Source organism: Pseudorca crassidens, chromosome X, assembly GCF_039906515.1.
Source record: "Pseudorca crassidens isolate mPseCra1 chromosome X, mPseCra1.hap1, whole genome shotgun sequence".
Lineage (NCBI taxonomy): Eukaryota > Metazoa > Chordata > Mammalia > Artiodactyla > Delphinidae > Pseudorca > Pseudorca crassidens.
This window is the reverse complement of record NC_090317.1, coordinates 122123719-122151569: the sequence shown is the minus strand read 5'-3', so window position 1 is coordinate 122151569 and position 27851 is coordinate 122123719. Positions and strand designations below refer to the sequence as shown.

General features: G+C 39.7%; 1 protein-coding gene across 2 annotated transcripts in view; it reads left to right on the top strand.

Moving 5' to 3' along the window:
* The window catches only part of GLRA2 (glycine receptor alpha 2), a 195694-nt gene that overhangs the window by 66218 nt on the left and 101625 nt on the right, over positions 1–27851 (top strand). For both annotated transcript variants that reach the window (XM_067724441.1, XM_067724440.1), the window contains exons 5-7: positions 2621–2703; positions 5394–5531; positions 7147–7361. In XM_067724441.1, the coding sequence (XP_067580542.1) occupies positions 2621–2703; positions 5394–5531; positions 7147–7361 (436 nt within the window). The remainder of the gene's footprint in view (positions 1–2620; positions 2704–5393; positions 5532–7146; positions 7362–27851) is intronic.

Here is a 27851-nt window from a genome sequence, read left to right as displayed (position 1 = left end):
GCTGTTAACTTGCCTCCTTGTTATTGGCACCCATTGAGTTCCCATACAAAACCTACCTAGAAAGGAAATTAGAAAAATAAATAAGGAAGAAGGGAAATACCCACTGAGTTCTCAGCTGAGACAAAATTCAGAGAGAGTTTCATGCTCATTGGGAATTTCTCTCAGTGGGGTTTTCCATGGCTGTTAATAGTTTTGACCCCAAGAATTCTGGGTCCCTATAGGATTGTTAGATCTGCCACAAAAGCAGAAATATCATGTCTGAAGCCTCTTCCCCCTAAATAAATGTGAAAAGTTCACAGAAGAATTGTATTCAGCAAACCTATGATTAAGAATACTAAAATTGCGTTGTTTCCAATAGCAAACAAAATACAACTGAATTTCCTGTTGCACGTTTTTAAGCTGTGTTCATTTTTGCTATTATTATTTTCTAATTTCTCAAAAGTAAACTTTTCAAAATCATAATGAAATTTCCAGGTTGTCTAGTTTTGATTCACTTAAACTATACACATGCCCTCTGATTATTTTTATATGATGGACATATTTTTGTTTGATGTAAGTATTTCCTCTTTAAAAAAATAGAAAAGAATAAATAGATTCTTACTGTGTTAGTAACAGTTTTAAACCCACAGACCCTTTTGAGATTCCCCTCCCTTATTAAAGTGTCAAATTAAAAAAAATTTTTGATTACTAGAGATTTTCATTTTGATTCTTTTACTCTTCCCTTACTTTAAAGAGTTCATGGCATTGATCTCAATAAAATAAAATCTCAAAAAAAAGTCTTTATGCTGGGAAGAAATGTAAATATCTTTAACTATATTTATACTGCTATCTCTAAATGAACTCCACAACTGACAAAAATTATTTTTCCTGTCTAAAATGTTATTTTAATTCAGATGTTTAGAACCCAAAACTATTGTTTTTCCTTTAGAAACATGGTATTTGTGTTCTCAGAATAGCTCAGAGAAGGTAGGTAATTTATTTAGCAATGAAATACTGTATGTTTGTGGCAAAATTTTAATAATAATAATATAATTATAATATAGCAAAACATTATTGAATAAAACATAATTTAATAATTTTACCCTTCAGCTATTGTTTAAAGAAAGGCATGTTTAATTACATAAAGACGGACATCTTAGAATAGCCTACACTTGTCAATATAGATAATGCAGAATGAACAGAGTAAAAAAAAAAAATATGAATCATCCCACCAACCAGAACTATCTACTCTTAATATAGTGTTGTGTTTACTTCCAATATTGAAAACATATTTACACAATTGAGATTATACTGCACTGTTTTGTATCTTGCTTTTCCCAGTCGCTGTTGTATTTTGATGATTTTGAAGATTGTCAGCATGGATTCTTTGTCTAACCTCACTTCAAATCCCAAATCTTTTCTTTCTTTAAAGTAACTGGGCCACTCTTTTTTTAATTTTGTCTTGGCTTGTAAAGAAGGTATAACATGAAGCTGAGAAAGGAAAGAGAAGGGAACCAGGAGGGGAGAGCATGACAGAAAGGGAGAGTTTAGGTAATGGTGTAAAAGTCAGAGGGGTCTATGGATAGAAAAGATGTTTGAGAGAAAATGAACAGAAGTTGGAGCAGTGAACTTCAGAATAACATGGATTCTAGCATTAGAGCTAAATGGCAATGAGCATCATTCGGTCCTACCCCATCATTTGGTGAGGATGCGTGTTTATTGAATTTAAGGTCTTGCTTTGGGGACAGAGACAGTTGCAGGCAGTACTTGAAAGGGAACACAGGTCTGCTGATTCTCAACCTTAATTTCCTCCCTTGAATCTCTGAGGTATAGAAAAACTGAAGAGCAAGAGGTGTGTACCATTTCCTTGAGGACTAAAAAAGGAAATAGTAGAAAAGAGGTGGTGGCTTAATCAATGTCCTGATAAAAGACTTGATCAGAGCTGGCTGGAGCTTGGAAAGTTAAGGAAAGGGGGAGCACAGTAGTCCCCCCAGGGTGCAGAGAGGAGAAGACTATGTATTTATACAAGCCACCATCCTCAAATGGTTTTGTTTTTTTTAGATCAAGGATTACCCGCTCCAGATTTGTCAAAATTCTAGAATGAATGCTACAATGTACAACTGACCTATCCATGTAGTTAGCAAATGAAAAGATATTGAAGTTTTTGCCCACCTGATGGAAGGAGAACGAATACTTATCACAATCAATAATGCTTATCACATCATTTATTGTCCTTGAAGCAAAGCCCACCTGTCCAATTCTAAAGCAGTATAAACTTTACACCTTTTGGACATCAGTGTGTGTAAGAAGAGCCCACGGTTCTTGTTACACTATTTCTCAGTGCTCTTCTCGATTCTAGAATAAGCGTGAGACCAGTGCCACTGGGGAGATGAGACTCAGAGGCTGGAAGATGGGAAATGGAGAGTAAGGGGTTACAGCGAAATTGTACAGTATTTTAAAACTTTACCAATGACTACTGTTCATTTGAAAATTAGAAAGCATTGTCCTGAGTGAGAGCCGAGACTTCATTACTTGAATCACTGTCACTCTGCTTAATGCAAAATGTGTTTTTGGTTTGCTTCTCAAGAACCAGACCTCAAAAATTAAAAACTTGTTTTAAAAATTTGTTTTCTCTGCTAAGGCTCACCTTGACCTTATCCTGTCCCATGGACTTGAAGAATTTTCCAATGGATGTCCAGACGTGTACAATGCAGCTGGAGAGTTGTAAGTCACTACTACTGAAATAACCACCTGCTTGTTTTAACCAATGACCTGGTTCTTTCAATGTGTCATTAAGGAGAAAAAACCCGTAAGACTCATTCTCTACCTACTTAACAACTCCCGAGGTCCTTAAGGGAAGGACAAGCAAAAGTGAATGTGTGTGCATGTCTTATATCCAATAGAGAGAAGACCATGTTTCAAGGTAAAATGCCAAATAACTTGCCCTTCCTCAAAAAATGAGCCTGATTTAGTAAGCTTTTCTTTGAAATGAAAATGTCTCCTGGGAAAATTAAGATTATTAGTCATTTAACCTCTATAATGAATCACATTCTAGTCAGAAAATTGTATCTCCTTCTATCTCATGCTTGTATAGACCTTCACCCCAAAGGAATTTTGGCAGGAAGGGCTAATTGATTTGAGGACAAGATGCAGGGGCCTTAGCCAGAGGAGGAAACAAAAATGAGGGGCATGAGATGATAAGGAATAAAGGCATCTCCCTTAGATGGGCAATGGATATCCAAAGGCCTGGTGAAGGGAATAGGAAAACGCTACTACTTTGTCCCCTTTATGTCATGGTCCTGACGCCGCTGAAATCTTTGACATGTGCCGTAAGTTGCTGATGCCTCCAGGTAATGGGATTTTTAGACAGGAGACATGAAGTGTTTTCTGGCTTGCTCTGTCAGTTCCTCTGTTTGTAAAATGCAGAGAATAATAAGTGCTACTGACCTACAGGGATGTTAGGAGATCTAATGAGGCAGGGGCAAGAAAATACTTTTAACTTCTTGGTTTAGAAAAATAACAAATGTAAAAAGACATATCAACTATTATTAAAAGAGGCGGTGACAGGGTTTCCTTCTGATCATTTAAAATCACCGTAGACTTCCCTTGAAACTTCCTACAGAAATAAACAAAATAATGAAGCATCTTTGTTTGAAGAATTTGTCAGGAATAAAATGAGAATTTCTGGTTTACAATAGGCTTTATGTATTCATATTTTCCCTATCGCCCCTTCTCTTGAGAAGACAGTTAAGAAAAACTTTTTCCTACATAATGATTCCTTCTTCGTGACTTCTCTACTGCTCCCAACTCTCCCCTGACTCAACCCAACACTTAGTTTCTCTATAAAACAGCAACCATAGCTGTCATCTGAGGCTCCTCCAAGGCTTAAAAACTCCAATTAGTAAATATGCTTGGCCCTTGCAGGACCTAGAAGTAATGAAATGAAAGAAGCAGTGATGTGTTTACCACTGACTTTGACTGTGAAGGGTGGGAATTGCTCTTTACTTTTCTACCCTCATATCACGTCCTCCTTCCCCACATCTTTACCTCTTCTGTTTGCCCCCACCTGGGGTTTCCGGGTGGCTGACAGGGACTATTATTGTAGTGGTCAGCAAGAAGCTGACCAGACAAGAATAGGGGTGTTTGGCAAGCTTCTGGTATTTGGTGGAGATACTCAAGAAGGGCTCATGCAGCACTGATGTGGAAGAGATAGGGTTGGCCATTCTCTCTGTGGACCATCAATGCTTACACGAAGTCCCCTTTGTGATTCCTTGCTTGTTCTTATTTTCTGGCTTTGAATGGAAAAGGTGGCCCAAAGAAAGAGGAAAGTAGATTCCAATTAGCTTTGCCATTGATTTCTGGGTAGCTTTGGTGAGTCACTACCTTGCAGTAAACAAGAATAAGAATCTATAAACTTAATAAACTTGCTGAGGTTACTGGCCAGCCAAAACCTCACATAATAACCTTGTCTTCCTCAATCTCCTTTTAGAGTTCCAATATCACAAATAAAGGAAGAAGGGGGAGAACTGATGCCTGAAAAAAGAGTAGCCTTCATTTCCGGGGTGTAAAAAACCCAGAAGCCCTTGACATAATGACCTAGTTAGCAGGAGCTTGGAGACTAAGTGCTAACTTCGGTTTACTAAACTGGTAACAGTCTTACTCTGGATGGTTCAAAAGTCATATAACAATATGACTTTATATAACAGAGCATCTGTTTTACTTCATATTAATCATTGTGATGTGTGGGCCCCTTTAGCAAGACACCAGCACAAATGAATATGCTTGACTTGCATATCCCACAGCTTCCTCTTAGGTTACCTGCCTATAGCCTTCCCCGCTTGCTAAAGTAACTGAGGATTGACCATAATGACTTGAACATAAACTTTCTCAAAACAAAGCTAATAGACCCTAGGAGAGGGGCCAAGTTTGCAATGGAAATATTTTAAGCAGGTCTGTGATAAATCCATTCTCTTTGTTTTTTTTAAAAAAAGGAATGCTTTTCATTTGAAATACTAAGACTGGTGCCGTGAACTGCATTGTCTTAATGGATATCCACAGACACAGCTCTTTAAAGTAAAGACAATCTTCAAAGGATTTTTGTTTGTTTACTTGTTTGTTCTTCAGAAACATTTAGTGGATAGAGCGGGCAGAAGAAAAATGGACTTTATAAGTTCCATTCTCCCATTACACAGAAAAAAAAATCATTCAGAAATAGCTCGTTGTCTTCCATTTCTTTGGCTCCAATGACATGTAGTTGTCATGATGATTGCAGCTCTTTTATTAAAAAATGCTCTTGAATTGATCGAGCATATGTCGCTTTAGATAATGTCCTTGTTTGTTTCTTTACGTGGCTAGACTTTCAAGCTTTCTTGGAAAGATGCATCCAATTTTTTACTATGATTTGTTTACTCCAGTTGGGTACACGATGAATGACCTGATATTTGAGTGGTTAAGTGATGGTCCAGTTCAAGTTGCTGAAGGATTGACACTGCCTCAGTTCATTCTGAAAGAAGAGAAGGAGCTCGGCTACTGCACAAAGCACTACAACACTGGTAAGTTTCCTTTGAGCTGCTAAACCCAAGTGGGCTCCATCTGCCGCTTGGAGTATATATCCCATCACCTTAATTGCCCCATATTCACCAAGAAAGTGGAGCTATGAGGCACGGTCCTGGGCTTCGGTCAAAATGCCCTCAACACATAAGATGCCTATATCCTTTCGAACAGGTCAGGGAGCCCAACAGATAATTTTTCCAAGAGAGAGAGAAGGAAAGAGATTTGGGGATCTTTTGCTGCTCTCTTGCTGACCATCTACTATCAAATGAGTCTGAGGAAAAGTGCATGAGACCTTGTAAATGGTGCAGGAAGTGTATGAATTCTCGCCCATTCCCAGCATCCATTCTTGACGTTAGCTCCTCGGGTCAATTTGCACTCTCTGCCTTAGTGGAAGACACAAATAATAACATAGGTCTTTGCAAACCCAGAAATACAGCTGTTGTACTCTCCAGTCCTATAGACAGCGCGCATGAAAATCAGCTTGCGGGGAGTCAGCTGGCTCTAAAGTCATGCATTGTCTGTGGTGCTGACAGACACATGGGTCAGGGGGAGAATGTGAGGTAGTAGCAACAAGTGGGCATCTGTTGTTTCCCGGAAGATTATGCCCGCCGAGTAAAGTTGATAGCCTTTCCTATGAACGTCCTCGTCTGTGATGCCACACAGCTGATCAAGGAGAGGCAGTCGAGACATGATGGTTTGTTCAGTGACTGCTCTGGTCCATGAACACTTGTTCCAGAAGTCAACAGTGCTTCCTATGAAATAACTAAAACCGGACTCTAAGGTGTCCTTCCTGGCCAAGAAGAACCTAACCCTACCTCATAATTTGTGTGAGCTAAGCCGAATTACCTTCTGTGTTTCTAACTCCAAGCCAATTAAAGAGGAAGGAAAGTGGGAAGGGGCAGGAACATCTGTCTCTTAATAGTAGGTTACAAGTTTTAATATCTTTATATGCACTCTATTTTATAGGCAATGCAACACTGTAAACAGATTCTAGGAATATTCTAAATGACCTCAAGCAATTATCCAGGAGGTTATGACATTTTTACAGTGACTAGATTATATTCATGGTTTCTACAAATGTATATTTTTCTTTTGCTATTGGTAACACAAAGATAGATACACAATTATCCAAATCCTTTAGGAGCCCCATGTGAACTTTACTACTTAGGAAGGAATGGTTTCAACTATTTCATATTATATGTTATATATTATATGCTGTGTAGTATGTGCTATACATATATGTTGTAGGTTATATGTTATATCCTATATATTACATACTATAACCCCCACAAAACATGAATGTTTTCTTTCCAATGGATAGTCTAGAAAATTCTGAAGCTCTGTCTAAATAATCAGGCTGCAACAAGCACAGATTTGAAAATTAAATCTGCCACATGGTTTTGGTCCAGTGACTCCTTAGATCACTCGTTCTCACACTGTCATTTCCATTACGGGTTGAGTTGGAAAAGAGTTGAATTGGGTGTGTAGTGTCAGCGTTTTGTGCGATCTTTCAAATCCATCGTTAATGCTCCTTTTTAATAAAAATAAAGTGGGAGGCTGGAATGGGAAAGATAAATTCAAATTGGATTTTAAATCATCACTTCCTGTTTCCAGGAAAGTTTACCTGCATCGAGGTTAAGTTTCACCTGGAACGCCAGATGGGATATTACTTGATCCAGATGTATATACCCAGTCTGTTGATAGTCATTTTGTCCTGGGTCTCTTTTTGGATAAACATGGATGCAGCCCCTGCCAGAGTTGCACTGGGCATCACGACAGTCTTAACGATGACCACCCAGAGTTCAGGCTCCAGGGCATCTCTGCCAAAGGTAAGAAATCTCCTCACTTGACAACAAGTGACCTGAGAGGTTTGTCAAAGGTCTTACGGGCTGGAGAATTCTGTGAAGACAGAAATGTTTGCTACCCTGCGGCACTGTTGGAGATGCAAATGCAGTAAGAAGAGAATGGAAAGCTGAGTTTGAGAGTTAGAGCTCTGAGGACACGGGGGATCTTCATAATCAGATCAATTAGGGGAAAGGAGATTCAGGGTTGAGAGACAAGAGGAATGAGTGGAGGCAGAAACATGTCTCAGGAATTCTAAGAAGCCCTCGAGTACTTTTGACCTCATATTGTTTATGAGGCACGAAGCTTGCAGGAACTGGAGTAAGACTGATGCAACTTACGTTGTATTGTCAAGCAGTTACTGGGGAGGCTATTGCGATTCACGTGCTCAGTGAAGTCATTTACAGTAACAGAAGAGTGACTTAAGCTCCTGCAAATTTACAGAAAAGCCATATGCGATGAGTATGCATAAGAAATAAAGGTGCAGTATGAGGGTGCATCAAATCAGACACACGGGTGTTCGCTATGCCTTAATTTACCTTCATGGCTAATAACACTACTATTTTAAGCGACACAGTTACCTAGAGAACAGTGGACTCACCGAAGATGCTGAAAATTCCGGCTACTGTGGCAGGTTGACAGAGAAGTGTGGGGTGGATATTGGGGACAGAAGGACATTTTGTAGCGCCCTGAATAAGACATCATAATGGCCACATAATCTCTTTTTATGTAAGAGCGGCCCTCTGCATTTGTAAATATTGCTTAAGCAAGTAATGATAAATGTTCTGCTTGCGAAATGCCCCAGCACCCCAAAATGTGCCTGTATTTCCCCCTTTCACTGAGTACATTGAGCCACTAGCCTCAATTTTCCAGGAATCTGAGTTCAATTAGTATTCAGTATACACTGTCTCATACTGGTTTAGCAGTCCCTCCAAAACTCAGTTCCAGAAAGTAACTGAGATGTAATCCCCTATCTTGGCTGGCTTGGGCTTATGTTCAGTTGTGCTGCAACTGACATGACGAGAAATGTTATATAATGCTCCACATTACCTCCTATGTTGGAAGATAAGATGACGTACAGAAGAGGCCTTTGGCTATAATGGAGTGGGGTTGAACAGTGGGAAAATAGTTATACAAATTTTTCAAGTTCCATGCCTCCAAAGATAAACATTAGATTTTGTATGCTAATAGAGAAAGGAATAGACCTGTCTCCGATACTTTTTTACTTTCTAGAATAACAAATAGTACGAAATACCTGTGTCATATTTCTGTTGCAATACAGATGTCAAAAATGGTAACAGCTTTTTTTTTCCGCTACATAATCACAAATCAATATTGCCTAATACAAACTCTAATCCCCTCTGTACCTCCTTCCAAACAGGTTCATTTGATTATATCCCGTTATTTATTAGCTACTGCCATCACTGTAATGCCATGACATTAAACACTAGGACACACAACTATATTTTACATTTTACTAGACAGCTAAAGTACTGGCGGCACACTGCAAGCAGATAATGTGAAAACATAAGACATTTAGCCTCCAACTACTCATTGCTGCCAAAAGAATAGTCATTTATTTTCAAAATGAGAGCTTGAGGTTTTTTACAAATTTGTTATTCATTCTTATTAGCCATTGTGATTTTACATGGTCAAAACTATTGTTAAAAAGGAGACCAATCAAGACGGTAGAATAGGAAGACATGGAAGTCACCTCCCCCCATGAACACATCAAAAATATATCTACATGTGGAACAGTTCTCATTGAAAACTAACTGGAAACTGGCAGAAAGACTCCTGTACAACCAAGGCTATAAGAAAGATATATATGGAATTGGGCAGGAAGGGAAGAAAAGCAATCAGGTCAGGACCCATGCCCCTGGGAGGGGACTCAGAGGAAAAGGGAGAACACATGAACAGACGCCCGCCTTGGGGAGTGAGCAGTGAGAACCACAATTGGAAGCCCCAGTCCTGGCATCCTACACAGGGAAGACAAGCCCCCTTGGCTGCTGGAAGGACCACTGGGACTAACAGGAGGGCTGGGGGAAGCCTGGACCCCGCTCCTGAGGAACATGCATGTGCACGAGGGCTTGTGCTCTGGCTTGCTCCTGGGGCAGGGCAGAGAGGGTGGTGAGAGGACTGCTCCAGCGGCTGCCAAGTTTCCCACAACTGCCTCGGTGCACGCTCCAGCAAAGCTTACCCCACGTCGCCGTGTGGTATGGAATCTAGGGCTGCCACGACCAGAGGAAAAAACTTGGCTGTGGGATGCAGAGATGACCCAGTCCCAGGGCAGAGCCTGGGTGAGGCGGCAGTAGCCAGTGCTGGCACTTACTCAAACGTCATATCAGAAGCAGCCCAGGACTCTGATGATGTCCACTCCACCACAGCTTACCCTAATACACAAAGAGAGTCCACACCGGCCCCGCCTGCCCTGCAGTGCAGCTCCACAAAAGCGCAGCGATGGCAGAGACTGGGGGAAGTGATTAGCAGTGAGGGACAAAGGGGACTTGGACCCGAGGCTGCATCTGAGCAGATCGAGGGAAATAACTGCTGGCACCTGTACTGGCAGCACATCGGAGACAGCTCAGACATCTGTCTGTGGCAAAAATGAGCCGAGATTCCAGACGGGCCTCCCTTGCCTCAGCAATCCCCAGCTCTGGGGCAAAGGTCCCAGTGCTAGAAAAGGGGAAAGCAGACACTTAAAGGGAACAGGGCCAGATCAAGCCCAACCCTCAGGGTTTCTACTCCAGCAACTTGGAGGGCAGTGATGGCCACTGGGCAGAAGGGAAGTCCCACCCCACACCCGGCTACAACTCTAGCCCCTCCATCTTCAGCCTCATGTCCTACCAAGGTGATAGCTAACAGGACATCCTGAGGAAAGACCTGGCTTATGTCCACATCAAATCTGCTCTCCCACCAAAGGCATTAGGCACATACAGTCTATAATATGAACACCCCTTCCAGACTGGAATAGATAACTGTTTCATTTAAATCCATAGAGGCAAAGAAAGTTAAGCAAACTAATAAGGCAGAGGAGCTACTCTCAGCTGAAACAGCAAGAGAAAACCACTGAAAATACATAATTAAACAGAAATAAATAACTTACCAGATAAAGAATTCAAAGCATTGCTAGTAAGAATGTTAATTGAACTAGGGAAAAGAATAGATGAACAGAGTGAGAATGTTAACAAGGAACAAGAAAATATTTTAAAAACCCCAATCAGAAATAATGAATTCAATAACTGAAATAAAAAACACAGGAGAAGGAATGAATAGCAGACTAAGTGACACAGAAGAACACATAAGTGATCTCGAAAATAGAGTAATGGAAACCACCCAATCAGAAAAGCAAAAAGAAAAACAAATTTAAAAAAATGACAACAGTTTATGAGATCTCTGACATAACATTAAGTGTACCAATATTCAAATTATAGGGGCCCCAGAAGAAGAGAGAGAGAAGGGAATTGAAAATGTATTTGAGAAAATTATGGCTAAAGACTTCCCAAACCAGTGAAAAAGGAAACAAGTGTCCAGGTACAGGAAGCACAGAGGGTCCCAAACAGTATAAACCCAGACAGACATATCATAATTAAAATGGTAAAGCTTAAAGATAAAGAGAATTTTAAAGGCAGCAAGATAAAAACAGAGCCATATACAAGGGAACCCCCATAAGGCTATCAGCTGATTGTTCTGCAGAAAGTCTGCAGGTCAGAAGGGAGTGGCATGATATATTCAAAGTGCTGAAAGGGAAAAACCTGCAACCCAGGATACTACCCAGCAAGACTGTCATTTAGAATCCAAGAAGAGGTAAAAACTTCTTGGAAAAGCAATAACTAAAAGAGTTCATCAATACTAAACCTACCATAAAGGAAATGTTAAAGGGTCTTCTCTAAGTGGAAAAAAGTAAGAATCTGTAGGAAATGGAAAATCCGAAAAGGAAAGGCAAATATATACTAAGGACTAAGGATCTACCACTTAAATAAGCCAGTACAAATATTAAAAGACAAAAAATTGTAAAAGCAACTATAACTACAATAAACAGCTAAGGGATAAACATGAAGATGTAAAATATGACATTAAAAACACAAAAGTTTCGGGAGGGGTGTAAAAAAATGTATATCTTTTATGAATGGAGAAAGAAGATGTGGCACATATATACAATGGAATATTAGCCATAAAAAGAAACGAAATTGAACTATTTGTACTGAGGTGGTTGGACCTAGAATCTGTCATACAGAGTGAAGTAAGTCAGAAAGAGTAAAACAAATACCATATGCTAACACATATATATGGAATCTAAAAAAAAAAAAAAAAAGGTCTGATGAACCTAGGGGCAGGACAGGAATAAAGATGCAGATGAACAGAATGGACTTGAGGATATGGGGAGGGGGAAGGCTAAGCTGGGATGAAGTGAGAGAGTAACATTGACATATATACACTACCAAACGTAAAATAGATAGCTAGTGGGAAGCAGTCGCATAGCACAGGGAGATCAGCTCAGTGCTTTGTGACCACCTAGAGGGGTGGGATAGGGAGGGTGGGAGGGAGGGAGACGCAAGAGGGAGGGGATATGGGGATATATGTATACATATAGCTGGTTCACTTTGTTATACAGCAGAAACTCACACAATATTGTAAAGCAATTATACGCCAGTAAAAATGTTTTAAAAATGTAGATCTTTTAAAATGTGTTTGAACATAAATGACTATCAGTTTATAACAAGTAGATATAGTTACAGGTCAACATATATGAACCCCATGACAACCACAAATCGAAAACCTGCAATAGATACACAAAAACTAAAAAGAAAGGCACATGAGCATACAAAAGAATATCATCAAACTACAGGGGAAGAAACAAAAAGAAGAAGAAATGAACAGAGAAAAACTATAAAAACAACCAGAAAACAAGTAATAAAATGGCAATCAGTTCATACCTATCAATAATTACCCTAAACATGAATAGACTAAATGCTTCAATCAAAAGACATAGGGTGGGGACTTCCCTGGTGGTGAGGTGGTTGAGAATCCGCCTGCCAATGCAGGGGACACAGCTTCCAGCCCTGGTCCGGGAAGATCCCACACGCTGCGAAGCAACTAAGCCTGTGCACCACAACTACTGAGCCTGCACTCTAGAGCCCGCGAGCCACAACTACTGAGCCCATGTGCTGCAACTACTGAAGCCCGTGCACCTACAGCCCATGCTCCGCAACAAGAGAAGCCACCACAATGAGAAGCCTGTGCGCTGCAACAAAGAGCAGCCCTCAGTTGTTGCAACTAGAGAAAGCCCGCGCACAGCAATGAAGACCCAACACAGCCAAAAATAAATTAAAAAACAAATTTATAAATAAAAAAGACATAGGGTGGCTGATTGTATTAAAAAAAAAAAAGACCTATCTATATGCTGCCTACAAGACTCACTTCAGAACTAAAGACACAGACTGAAAGAGAGGGAATGGGAAAGGATATTTCATGCAAATGGAAATGGCAAGAAAGCAGGGGGTAGCAATACTCATACCAGACAAAACAGACTTTAAAACAAAGGCTGTGACAAAAGATAAAGAAGGGCATTATATAATGATAAAGGGATCAATACAAGAAGAAGATATCACACACATTAACATATACGCATCCAGTAAAGGAGCATCTAAACACAGAAAGGAAATATTAACAGGAATAGATGGAGAAATTGACAATAATACAATACTCGCAGGGAACTTAAATGCCCCATTTACATCAATGGACAGATCATCCAGATAGAAAATCAATAAGGCAACAGTGGTCTTAAATGACACGTTATACCAGTGGGACTTGATAGTACCTACAGGAAATTCCATCCCAAAATGGCAGAATACATATTCTTTTCAAGTGCACATGGAACGTTTTCCAGGACAGATCACAAGCTAGGCCACAAAGCAAGTCTCAGCAAATTTAAGAGGATAGAAATTATTTCAAGCATCTTTTCTGACCACAACAGTGTGAAGCTGGAAATCAGTTACAGAAAGAAAAATGAGAAAAGAACAAACACGTGGACACTAAACAACATGCTACTAAAAAACCAATGGGTCAATAAAGGAATGAAAGAGGAAATAAGAAAATACATTGAGACAAATGAAAATGGAAACACAACTTTCCACCACAACTTTCCAAAATCTATGGAATGCAGCAAAAGCAGTTCTAAGAAGGAAGTTTATTAGCAATACAGGCCTTCCTGAAGAAACAAGAAGATCTCAAATAAACAGCATAACCTACCACCTAAAGGAATTAGAAAAAGGACAAAAAAGCCCAAAGTCAGCAAAAGGAAGGAAATAATAAAGATCAAAGAGGAAATAAAAATAGAGACCAAAAGTAAGAAAAGATCAATGAAAGCAAGAGCTAATTTTTTGAAAAGATAAACTTGATAAACTTTTAGCCTGGTTCACCAAGAAGAAAAGAGAAGACCCAAATAAACAACATAATAAGTGAAAGAACAGAAATAACAACCAATGCCACATAGATACAAAACTCATAAGAGAATACTACAAACAGTATATGCCAACAAATTGGACAACCTCGAAGAAATGGACAAATTTCTAGAAGCATACACCTGCCAAGACTGTATCAAGAAGAAACAATTTGAAAAGACCAATCACTAGCAATGAAATTAAATTTGTAATTAAAAAACTCCCATCAGACAAAAGTCCAGGACCAGATGGCTTCACAAGAAAATTCTACCAAACATATAAAGAGAGCTAATACCTATACTTCTTCAAATATTCCAAAAAACTGAAGTGAACACACATTCCAAATTCAGTCTATGAAGCCACCATTACCCTGATACCAAAACCAGAAAAAGACGCTACAAAGAAAGAAAATTACAGGCCAATATCACTGATGAACATAGATGCAAAACTCCTCAACAAAATGTTAGCAAACTGAAGCCAACAATATACGAAAAGGATCATACACCATGATCAACAGGGATTTATTGCAGGGACTCAAGGATAGTTCAATATTTGCAAATTAACCAATGTGATACATCACATTAGCAAAAAGGATAAAAATCACATGATCATCTCAATAGACCCCCCCAAAAACAGCATTTGACAAAATTCAACATTCATTCATGATAAAAACTCTCATCAAAGTTGACATAAAGGGAACATATCTCAATATGATAAAGACCATTTAGGACAAACCCATAGCTAGAGAGGGGGAAGATGGCGGAAGAGTAAGACGTGGAGATCAACTTCCTCCCCACAGATACATCAGAAATAGATCTACACGTGGAACAACTCCTACAGCACACCTACTGAATGCTGGCAGAAGACCTCAGACCTCCCAAAAGGCAAGAAACTCCCCACGTACCTGGGTAGGGCAAAAGAAAAAGAAAAACAGAGACAAAAGGATGGGGACGGGACGTGCACCAGTGGGAGGGAGCCATGAAGGAGGAAAGGTTTCCACACACTAGGAAGCCCCTTCGTGGGCGGAGACTGCGGGTGGCGGACGGGGGGAGCTTCGGAGCCACAGAGGAGAGTGCAGCAACAGGGGTGCGGAGGGCAAAGCAGAGAGATTCCCGCACAGAGGATCGGTGCCAACCGGCACTTACCAGCCCGAGAGCTTGTACCTGCTGGGGCAGGCAGGGTTGGGACCTGAGGCTCGGGCTTCGGTCGGAGCGAAGGGACAGGACTGCGGTTGGCGGCATGAACACAGCCTGAAGGGGTTAGTGCACCACGGCTAGCCGGGAGGGAGTCCGGGAAAAGTCTGGAGCTGCCGAAGAGGCGAGAGACTTTTTCTTCCCTCTTTGTTTCCTGGTGCGCGAGGAGAGGGGATTAAGAGCGCTGCTTAAAGGAGCTCCAGAGACGGGCGCAAGCCGCGGCTAACAGCGCAGACCCGAGACGGGCATGAGACTCTAAGGCTGCTGCTGCCGCCACCAAGAACCCCGTGTGCAAGCACAGGTCACTCTCCACACCTCCATTCCGGGGAGCCTGTGCAGCCCGCCACTGCCAGGGTCCCGTGATCCAGGGACAACTTCCCCAGGAGAACGCACGGCGTGCCACAGGCTGGTGCAACGTCACGGTGGGCTCTGCCGCCGCATGATCACCCCACAATCCGTACCCCTCCCTCTCCCAGGCCTGAGTGAGCCAGAGCCCCCAAATCAGCCGCTCCTCTAACCCTGTCCTATCTGAGCGAAGAATAGACGCCCTCTGGCGACCTACATGCAGAGGCGAGGCCAAACCCAAAGCTGAACCCTGGGAGCTGTGAGAACAAAGAAGAGAAAGGGAAATCTCTCCCAGCAGCCTCAGGAGCAGAGGATTAAATCTCCACAATCAACTTGATGTACCTGCATCTCTAGAATACCTGAATAGACAACGAATCATCCCATATTGAGGAGGTGGACTTTGAGAGCAAGATTTATTATTTTTTCCGCTTTTCCTCTTTTTCTGAGTGTGTATGTGTATGCTTCTGTGGGAGATTTGTCTGTATAGCTTTGCTTTCAACATTTGTCCTGGGATTCTATCCATCCGTTTTTTTTGTTGTTTCTTCTTTTACTTTTTTTAAAAAAATTTTCTTTATAATTATTTATTTTAATAACTTTATTTTACCTTACTTTATTTTATTTTATTTTATCCTCTTTCTTTCCACTTTTTCTCACTTTTATTCTGAGCTGTGTGGATGAAAGGCTCTTGGTGCTACAACCAGGAGTCAGTGCTGTGCCTCTGAGGTGGGAGAGCCAATGTCAGGACACTGGTCAACAAGAGACCTCCCAGCCCCACAGAATATCAAACGGCGAAAATCTCCCAGAGATCTCCATCTCACCACCAACACCCAGCTTCACTCAATGACCAGCAAGCTACAGTGCTGGACACCCTATGCCAAACAACTAGCAAGACAGGAACACAACCCCACCCATTAGCTGAAAGGCTGCCTAAAATCATAATAAGGCCACAGACACCCCAAAACACACCACCAGACGTGGACCTACCCACCAGAAAGAAAAGATCCAGCCTCATCCACCAGAACACAGGCACTAGTCCCCTCCACCACGAAGCCTACACAACCCACTGAACCAACTTTAGCCACTGGGGACAGACACCAAAAACAACGGGAACTACGAACGTGCAGCCTGCAAAAAGGAGACCCCAAACACAGTAAGATAAGCAAAATGAGAAGACAGAAGAACACACAGCAGATGAAGGAGCAAGATAAAAACCCACCAGACCTAACAAATGAAGAGGAAATAGGCAGTCTACCTGAAAAAGAATTCAGAATAATCATAGTAAAGATGATGCAAAATCTTGGAAATAGAATAGAGAAAATGCAAGAAACATTTAAAAAGGACCTAGAAGAACTAAAGAGGAAACAAGCAATGATGAACAACACAATAAATGAAATTAAAAATACTCTAGATGGGATCAATAGCAGAATAACTGAGGCAGAAGAACGGATAAGTGACTTGGAAGATAAAATAGTGGAAATAACTACTGCAGAGCAGAACAAAGAAAAAAGAATGAAAAAAACTGAGGACAGTCTCAGAGACCTCTGGGACAACATTAAACGCACCAACATTCGAATTATAGGGGTCCCAGAAGAAGAACAGAAAAAGAAAGGGACTGAGAAAATATTTGAAGAGATTATAGTTGAAAACTTCCCTAATATGGGAAAGGAAATAGTTAATCAAGTCCAGGAAGCACAGAGAGTCCCATACAGGATAAATTCAAGGAGAAATACGCCAAGACACATATTAATCAAACTATCAAAAATTAAATACAAAGAAAACATATTAAAAGCAGCAAGGGAAAAACAACAAATAACACACAAGGGAATCCCCATAAGGTTAACAGCTGATCTTTCAGCAGAAACTCTGCAAGCCAGAAGGGACTGGCAGGACATATTTAAAGTGATGAAGGAGAAAAACCTACGACCAAGATTACTCTACCCAGCAAGGATCTCATTCAGATTTGATGGAGAAATTAAAACCTTTACAGACAAGCAAAAGCTGAGAGAGTTCAGCACCACCAAAGCAGCTTTACAACAAATGATAAAGGACCTTCTCTAGGCAAGAAACACAAGAGAAGGAAAAGACCTACAATAGCAAACCCAAAACAATTAAGAAAATGGGAATAGGAACATACATATCGATAATTACCTTAAATGTAAATGGATTAAATGCTCCCACCAAAAGACACAGACTGGCTGAATGGAAACAAAAACAAGACCCATATATGGTGTCTACAAGAGACCCACTTCAGACCTAGACACACATACAGACTGAAATGGAGGGGATGGAAAAAGATATTCCTTGCAAATGGAAACCAAAAGAAAGCTTGAGTAGCAATTCTCATATCAGACAAAATAGACTTTAAAATATAGACTATTAGAAGAGACAAAGAAGGACACTACATAATGATCAAGGGATCGATCCAAGAAGAAGATATAACAATTATAAATACTTATGCACCCAACATAGGAGCACCTCAATACATAAGGCAAATACTAACAGCCATAAAACGGGAAATCAACAGTAACACAATCATAGTAGGGGACTTTAACACCCCACTTTCACCAATGGACAGATCATCCAAAATGAAAATAAATAAGGAAACACAAGCTTTAAATGATACATGAAACAAGATGGACTTAACTGATATTTATAGGACACTCCATCCAAAAACAACAGAATACACATTTTTCTCCAGTGCTCATGGAACGTTCTCCAGGATAGATCATATCTTGGGTTACAAGTCAAGCCTTGGTAAATTTAAGAAAACTGAAATCGTATCAAGTATCTTTTCCGACCACAACGCTATGAGACTAGATATCAATTACAGGAAAAGATCTGTAAAAAATACAAACACATGGAGGCTAAACAATACTTAATAACGAAGTGATCACTGAAGAAATCAAAGAGGACATCAAAAAATACCTAGAAAAAAATGACAATGGAGGCACGACGACCTAAAACCTATGGAATGAAGCAAAAGCAGTTCTAAGAGGGAAGCTTATAGCAATACAATCCTACCTTAAGAAACAGGAAACATATCGAATAAACACCCTAACCTTGCACCTAAAGCAATTAGAGAAAGAAGAACAAAAAAACCCCCAAAATTAGCAGAAGGAATGAAATCATAAAGATCAAATCAGAAATAAATGAAAAAGAAATGAGGAAACGATAGCAAAGATCAATAAAACTGAAAGCTGGTTCTTTGAGAAGATAAACAAAATTGATAAACCATTAGCCAGACTCATCAAGAAAGAAAGGGAGAAGACTCAAATCAATAGAAATAGAAATTAAAAAGGAGAAGTAACAAGTGACACTGCAGAAATACAAAGGATCATGAGAGATTACTACAAGCAACTATATGCCAATAAAATGGACAACCTGGAAGAAATGGACAAATTCTTAGAAATGCACAACCTGCTAAGACTGAATCAGGAAGAAATAGAAAATATGAACAGACCAATCACAAGCACTGAAATTGAAACTGTGATTAAAAATCTTCCAACAAACAAAAGCCGAGGACCAGATGGCTTCACAGGCGAATTCTATCAAACATTTAGAGAAGACCTAACACCTATCCTTCTCAAACACTTCCAAAATATAGCAAAGGGAGGAACACTCCCAAACTCATTCTACGAGGCCACCATCACCCTGATTCCAAAACCAGACAAGGATGTCACAAAGAAAGAAAACTACAGGCCAATATCACTGATGAACATAGATGCAAAAATCCTCAACAAAATACTAGCAAACAGAATCCAACAACACATTAAAACGATCATACACCATGATCAAGTGGGGTTTATTCCAGGAATGCAAGGATTCTTCAATATATGCAAATCAATCAATGTGATACACCATATTAACAAATTGAAGGAGAAAAACCATATGGTCATCTCAATAGATGCAGAGAAGTCTTTCGACAAAATTCAACATCCATTTATGATAAAAACCCTCCAGAAAGTAGGCACAGAGGGAACTTTCCTCAACATAATAAAGCCATATATGACAAACCCACAGACAATGTCGTCCTCAATGGTGAAAAACTGAAATCATTTCCATTAAGATCAGGAACACGACAAGGTTGCCCACTCTCACCACTCTTATTCAACATAGTTTTGGAAGTTTTAGCTACAGCAATCAGAGAAGAAAAGGAAATGAAAGGAATCCAAATCGGAAAAGAAGTAAAGCTGTCATTGTTTGCAGATGACATGATACTATACATAGAGAATCCTAAAGATGCTACCAGAAAACTACTAGAGCTAATCAATGAATTTGATAAAGTAGCAGGATACAAAATTAATGCACAGAAATCTCTTGCATTCCTATACACTAATGATGAAAAATCTGAAAGTGAAATCAAGAAAACACTCCCATTTACCATTGCAACAAAAAGAATAAAATATCTAGGAATAAACCTACCTAAGGAGACAAAAGACCTGTATGCAGAAAATTATAAGACACTGATGAAAGAAATTAAAGATGATACAAATAGATGGAGAGATATACCATGTTCTTGGATTGGAAGAATCAACATTGTGAAAATGACTCTACTACCCAAAGCAATCTACAGATTCAATGCAATCCCTATCAAACTACCACTGGCATTTTTCACAGAGCAAGAACAAAAAATTTCACAATTTGTATGGAAACGCAAAAGACCCCAAATAGCCAAAGCAATCTGGAGAACGAAAAACGGAGCTGGAGGAATCAGGCTCCCTGACTTCAGATTATACTACAAAGCTACAGTAATCCAGACAGTATGGTACTGGCACAAAAACAGAAAGATAGATCAATGGAACAGGATCGAAAGCCCAGAGATAAACCCACGCACATATGGTCACCTTATGTTTGACAAAGGAGGCAGGAATGTACAGTGGAGAAAGGACAGCCTCTTCAATAAGTGGTGCTGGGAAAACTGGATAGATACATGTAAAAGTGTGAGATTAGATCACTCCCTAACACCATGCACAAAAATAAGCTCAAAATGGATTAAAGACCTAAATGTAAGGCCAGAAACTGTCAAAGTCTTAGAGGAAAACAAAGGCAGAACACTCTGACATAAATCACAGCAAGATGCTTTTTGACCCACCTCCCAGAGAAATGAAAAGAAAAACAAAAATAAACAAATGGGACCTAATGAAACTTCAAAGTTTTTGCACAGCAAAGGAAACCATAAACAAGACCAAAAGACAACCCTCAGAATGGGAGAAAATGTTTGCAAATGAAGCAAGTGACAAAGGATTAATCTCCAAAATATACAAGCAGCTCATGCACCTCAATAACAAAAAAACAAACAACCCAATCCAAAAATGGGCAGAAGACCTAAAGAGACATTTCTCCAAAGAAGATATACAGACTGCCAACAAACACATGAAAGAAGGCTCAACATCATTAATCATTAGAGAAATGCAAATCAAAACTACAATGAGATATCATCTCAGACCAGTCAGAATGGCCATCATCCAAAAATCTAGAAACAATAAATGCTGGAGAGGGTGTGGAGAAAAGGGAACACTCTTGCACTGCTGTCGGGAATGTGAACTGATACAGCCACTATGGAGAACAGTATGGAGGTTCCTTAAAAAACTACAAATAGAACTACCATACAACCCAGCAATCCCACTACTGGGCATATACCCTGAGAAAACCATAATTCAAAAAGAGTCATGTACCAAAATGTTCATTGCAGCTCTATTTACAATAGCCAAGAGATGGAAAGAACCTAAGTGTCCATCATCGGATGAATGGATAAAGAAGATGTGGCACATATATACAATGGAATATTACTCAGCCATAAAAAGAAACGAAATTGAGCTATTTGTAATGAGGTGGATAAACCTAGAGTCTGTCATACAGAGTGAAGTAAGTCAGAAAGAGAAAGACAAATACCGTATGCTAACACATATATATGGAATTTAAGAAAAAAAAATGTCATGAAGAACCTAGGGGTAAGACAGGAATAAAGACACAGACCTACTAGAGAATGGACTTGAGGATATGGGGAGGGGGAAGGGTAAGCTGTGAGAACGCGAGAGAGTGGCATGGACATATATACACTACCAAACGTAAAATAGATAGATCGTGGGAAGCAGCCGCATAGCACAGGGAGATCAGCGCGGTGCTTTGTGACCACCTAGAGGAGTGGGATAGGGAGGGTGGGAGGGAGGGAGACGCAAGAGGGAAGAGATATGGGAACATATGTATATGTATAACTGATTCACTTTGTTATAAAGCAGAAACTAACACACCATTGTAAAGCAATTATACTCCAATAAAGATGAAAAAAAAAAACAAAACCCATAGCTAACAACATACTCAACGGTGAAAAGTTGAAGGTCTTTCTTCTAAAATCAGGAACAAGACAAGGATGCCCACTCTTGCCACTTTTTAAAAAAAATTTGTTTATTATTTATTTATTTTGGCTGCATTGGGTCTTTGTTGCTGCGCACAGTCTTTCTCTAGTTGTTGTGAGTTGGGGCTACTCATCGTTGTGGTGCGCAGGCTTCTCATTGTGGTCGCTTCTCTGTTTGCCAGGCACAGGCTCTAGGCATGTGGGCTTCAGTAGTTGAGGCATGTGGGCTGAGTAGTTGTGGCTCCCAGGCTCTAGAGCACAGGCTCAGTAGTTTTGGCGCATGGGCTTAGTTGCTCCATGGCATGTGGGATCTTCCCAGACCAGGGCTGGAAGCTGTGTCTCCTGCATTCACAGACAGATTCTTAAGCACTGCACCACCAGGGAAGTCCCTATCGCCACTCTTTTAAACATAGTATTGGAAGTCCTAGCAACAGCAAACAGACAAAAAATAAAAAACAGAAGAATGAAGGAAGGAAGGAAGGGAGGGAGGGAGGGAAGGAGAGAGGGAGAGAGGGAAGGAGGGAGAGAGGGAGGGAGGGAGGAAGGAAGGAAGGAAGGAAGGAAGGAAGGAAGGAAGGAAGGAAGGAAGGAAAGAAGAAAGAAAGAAAGAATGAACAAGCATCCAAATTGGAAGGGAAGAAATAAAACTATCACTATTTGCAGATAACATGGTACTTTATAGAGAAAATCCTAAGGTCTCCAACAAAAATCTACTAGAACTAATAAATGAATTCAGAAAAGTTGTAGAATACAAGGTTAATATAGAGAAATCTGTTGCTTTTCTATACACTAATAATGAACTATCAGAAAGAGAATGAAAAAAATCCTGTTTAAATCACATCAAAAAGAATAAAATACCTAGAAATAAAACTTAACAGAGGAGGTAAAAGACCTATACTATGAAAACTATAAAACACTGATGAAGGAAACCGAGGATGATACAAAGAAATGGAAAGATATCCCATGCTCTTGGATTGGAAGAATTAATATTGCTAAAATGGCCATACTACCCAAAGCAATCTACAGATTTAATGCAATCCCTATCAAAATACCCATGATAGTTTTCACAGAAATAGAACTAGTAATCCTAAAATTTATATGGAACCACAAAAGATACCAAATTGTGAAAGCAATCTTGTGAATAAAAACAAAGCTGTGAAATCACCCTCCTTGACTTCAGATAATAAAACAAAGCTACAGTAACCAAAACAGCATGGCACTGGCACAGAAACAGACACATATATCAATGGAACAGATTATAGAGCCCATAAATAAACCCATACACCTATGGTCAATTATGACAAAGTAGGCAAGAATATACAGTGGAGAAAAGACAGTCTCTTCTATAAGTGGTGGTGGGAAAACTGGACAGCTACATGTAAAAGAATGAGATTAGAACATTTCACCACATCATGTATAAAAATAAACTCGAAATGGATTAAAGTCCTAAATGTAAGACCTGAAACCATAAAACTCCTAGAAGAGAACATAGGCAGAACACGCTTTTACAAAGGGTACCAATATTTTTTTGGATCTGTCTCCTAAGGCAAAAGAAGTAAAAGCAAAAATATACAAATGGAACCTAATTAAACTTAAAAGCTTTTGCACAGCAAAAGAAACCATCAACAAAACGAAAAGACAACTTACCGAATAGGAGAAAATATTTGCAAGTGATATGATCGACAAAGGGTTAATATCCAAAATAAATAAATAGCTCATACAACTCAATATCAAAAGCAAACAACCGAAACAGAAAGTAGGGTAAAGACCTAAATAGACATTTTTCTAAAGAGGAAATGCAGATGGCCACCAGGCACATGAAAAGTTTCTCAACATCGCTAATCATCAGGGAAATGCAAATCAAAACTAAAATCACCTCACACCTGTCAGAATGGCTATCATCAAAAAGTCTACAAATAACAAATGTTGGTTGGTGAGGATGTGGGGAAAAGGGATTCACTGTACATTGTTGGTGGGAATGTAAATTTGTGCAGCCACTAGGGAAAACAATATAGAGATTCCTCAAAAAACTAAAAGTAGAACTACCATATGATCCAGCAATTCCACTTCTGGGTATAGATCCAGAAAAAATCAAAAACACTAATTCAAAAAGATACATGCACCACAATGTTCATAGCAGCACTATTTACAATAGGCAGGATATGGAAGCAACCCAAGTGTCCGTCAATAGACAAATGGATAAAGAAGATGTGGTATAAATATACAATGAAATATTACTCACCATATAAAAGAATGAAATTCTGCCATCTGCAGCAATGTGGCTGGAGCTAGAGAATATCATGCTTCATGAAATAAGTCATACAGAGAAAGACAAATACTGTATGATATCACTTAAATGTGGAATCTTAAAAGTAAAATGAATGTATATAGAAAAACAGAAACGATCTAACAGATATAGAGAACAAACTAGTGGTTATCAGTGGGGAGAGGGAAGCAGGTGGGGGAAGACAGAGGTATGGGATTAAGAGATACAAACTACTATGTATAAAATAGATAAGCAACAAGGATATATTGTACCTCACAGGGAATTCTGGCCATAATTTTGTAATAAGTTTTAATGGAGTATAATCTATAAAAATATTGAATCACTATGCTGGACACCTGAAACTAATATAATATTGTAAATCAACTATACTTCATTTTTTAAAAAACTACTGCTAAATAAATGGTCACTGATTAGTGACCTCTGTATGAGAGGCAGTCGGAAACTCAGATAAACCAAAAGAGGGTATAATACAAAATCATTTTATATTCAGCTCTGACCTCATCATGGTTATCCTTTTGCCATCACAGGTTTACCTTCCTACATGTTTTTCTTAGGCTATTATTAAACACGGTTGGCTCTCAACTGTGTGGGGAGTTGTGATTCATATGGATAACAGTAAGAAAGGAAAATGGGATACAAAATGAGTCACGGAAAACAATTACTTACACACATACACACGCATTCTAATTTATAAACATGGCCATCCCTGACAAGGTGCTTCACTGTACTGATTGTACAGTTGCTCCAGGGCCTAGGGCAACACCCTTTACAGAGTAGGCATGCACACTGCACTTCCTAATCTATAACAAGTAAGACATACTTCTTTATATATACGATAGAAAACACAGAAAGTATCATTAACGTTAACCAGCCAGTATGTAACTGTCGAGTGTTTTTTCCACGCGCGTTTGTAGGCAAACCCCCACACATGCACACAGAGAAAACTTAGATCTAACTTCTATACATTTCTATACTATGTCCATTTCACATGGCATTAAAAATCTATCATGACTATAATTTGCAGTAACTTAACAGCCTATTTGATGTAGACTAAACAAATCAGCATTTATTTTACCGTCTTGGATATTTCAGATTTTTTTTGCATTTGTGAGTATGATCATTATAAATATATCTGTATATGAGTGTTGTATCTTTGTTTTAGATGACAAATGCTTATACTTTCTTAAATATTATTTTGCAGTGGAAAAAAAGAAGGAACTGAGGGTGAGTAGAGTAAATGAGAGATGATCTATGGGAAGAGGCTAAATGGGATGTATGCTCCATTCAGGGAGAAACTTTGTCTTATCATGTTAACTTCAGCACCTAGAACAGTGTGTGACTTAGACTTGTTGATCAATAAATCCTCACCAGATGGATAAATAAATAAATAAATGAACAAGCATGTTCCCCCATGTGAAACCATGTAGAAGATATAGAGTAGGCTTGAAGCAGAATCTATGGGTAAAGGTTTTCCAGAAAAATATTAGGGCTCTAATGTATGGAATAATATCATAATACTGTGACATATACTATAGAAGAAAGGAATTTCTCTAGAGGAGTATGTCTTCCTTTTCAGAAGTTCTCAAGTAGACTTTGGGAAGTTAAGAATATATCCACGATGGTATCTTAATATTTTGAAACACAGACAGGCCTGTACCTAAATCTTAGAGCCTTCATTTCACTCAACCTCTCTAAACCTGTTTCCTCATTTTTGAAATGAACATATTATTTTCTACCCCTTTCATAAATTAAATGAGGATAAAATAGGGCATTATCTGCATACGTTGTTGAGCTCAGTTTTTCTTTTACAGGGTAGGCAGTCAATTCCTTCTGGTTATTTGGTCATTTTTCCCTGTCCATAATGTAATAGAAAAGACTGCTCCATGGGATGGGAGGTTGTATTAGAAGACTCATACAGGGCCTTATGAATAGAAGACACCATGTTCTTTGGATGGCCCGTTATTTGCTTATAGTCATGCTGCCAATGTGATGAGCCAAAGTTTATCATATGTGTGCGTGTACATGCATGTGTGTATTTTTCATAGGTAGGCAGTTTATTGAATGGGTTAAGCTCTAGAGGGTCTGAATAAGCAATGGCTGTTTTTCTCCAATCACTGCCATTAAACAGTTGGTTCTGTTTACCCTGTCCCTGGGGGACTTCAGGAAGATTCCATAGATTCTCAGTCACTACATATCATGTCATTAGACCCAGAATGAACAAATGTGTGTTTTACCATTTAATAGACACCTAAAATATTGGTGATAGATACTTTATGATAGTCCACTATCAGGTTTTTAAAAAGTCATCTAGCCTGAAGCAAAACTTCAGTCTCACACCCAACTTCATATTCTTTCCATCCCTTGCCCCCAGCTCAGGCCTGCCCTTTGGCTTGAAGATATGCAGTGAGGCAGGCACACTGCCTGTTCCTTCACAGTTCCTCCCCTTGCTTTTCCAATTCTCCTCCCCGCTCCTGTTGCTGAGTTCACCAGGCTGAGGGTAAAAGGGTGGATGGAAGAAAGTTGTATGTGACTCACACTGTGGTATTCTAACTCTTGCCTTCTCTAATGGCAAGCCTCCAAATGCCAGCTTTCTTGTGAATTGAACTTGATTTCTTCGGAGAGTTCTGGGGGTCCCACATACCACGCCATCCCTGGATGAATAATGCACTCTGGCTGATGTCTTACAGTCTCCTCTTAGCTATCGTCTCCTAGCAGCATATTCCATACATTTTCTTACTTGCAGGGCCTCCTTACTCAACTAGACAGCCCTCCTGGTTGGCATGCTTACAAGATTCACATCTGGCTACTTTCCACACCATTTATTTGGCCCACCAAGAACATGTGTTCTTGCCATGCTAAATAGTGGAAGTGCAACTTAATTGGTAACCCTTCTGCCTTCACCCTTGCATCTTGGGTATTCCAGCTACCTACTGCCTTTGGAATTTATCCAGGTAAGAAAGAAGTACTAGTGTTCATATTTTTATACAAAACCCAACCTGCTGAGGACACACGACAGGTTCTCCTAAGAACTCTTTTACTCTCCAATTCCAGGGCAACTTGGAATTTCTGCAGCTCAGCAGGTATGACATGTGGAGGAGAGCTCTTCTCTTGCTGTGGTGGGGTAAACCACCTTCTCCCGACCCGCTTTAGGAGAGTAGGGAAAATGCCATAGTGCTGTCAACACCCACAAATTCCATGACTTCAATTAATTCTTTTCAAATGTCTAGTCTTCCAGAATACAGGGTGTCGGGTATAATGGTCTCTAGATAGCATTTCTTCTAGAAAGTCCTGCATCCTGCATGCATATGTGTAGATTCTCCCTCCAGAGTGAGGCTTTAGTCGAAATCCCATTCCCATACTACTATACTTATAAAATAAACATACCCGATTTTAGAGTTTTAGCCCTATGAGGGCAAGGACTCTTGATTTTGTCCATGTTTACCTACCCACCACTTAGTATAACACCTGCCTCAGAGGAGGTGCTCAGTAAAGAGTTGGTTAGTGAATGAATAAACAGTGTTGAAAAGCCTTGTAGTCAAGTGGTATTCCAGGTATAATTTAATTGGCAGTTCATTCATCCATCATTTATTCAACTAACATTGATTGAGCATCTCCTCTGGGCTACTCATTATGCTAGGAGCTGGAGAAATCAAAGATTAAAAAAAAAAAAAACAGTCCTTGCCCCTGCCTCAGGGGCTTGTAATCTGATATGCCAGAGACAGATACGTGGAACGGTGATTATGAAACAATGTGGAATATAAGGATATCGATGAGGATGCCTAACATTATTAAATGGAGGAGGGGGAAATGGAGGGGGAGGAGGGAAGGGCAACAGGGGAAGGGAGTCAAAGAAG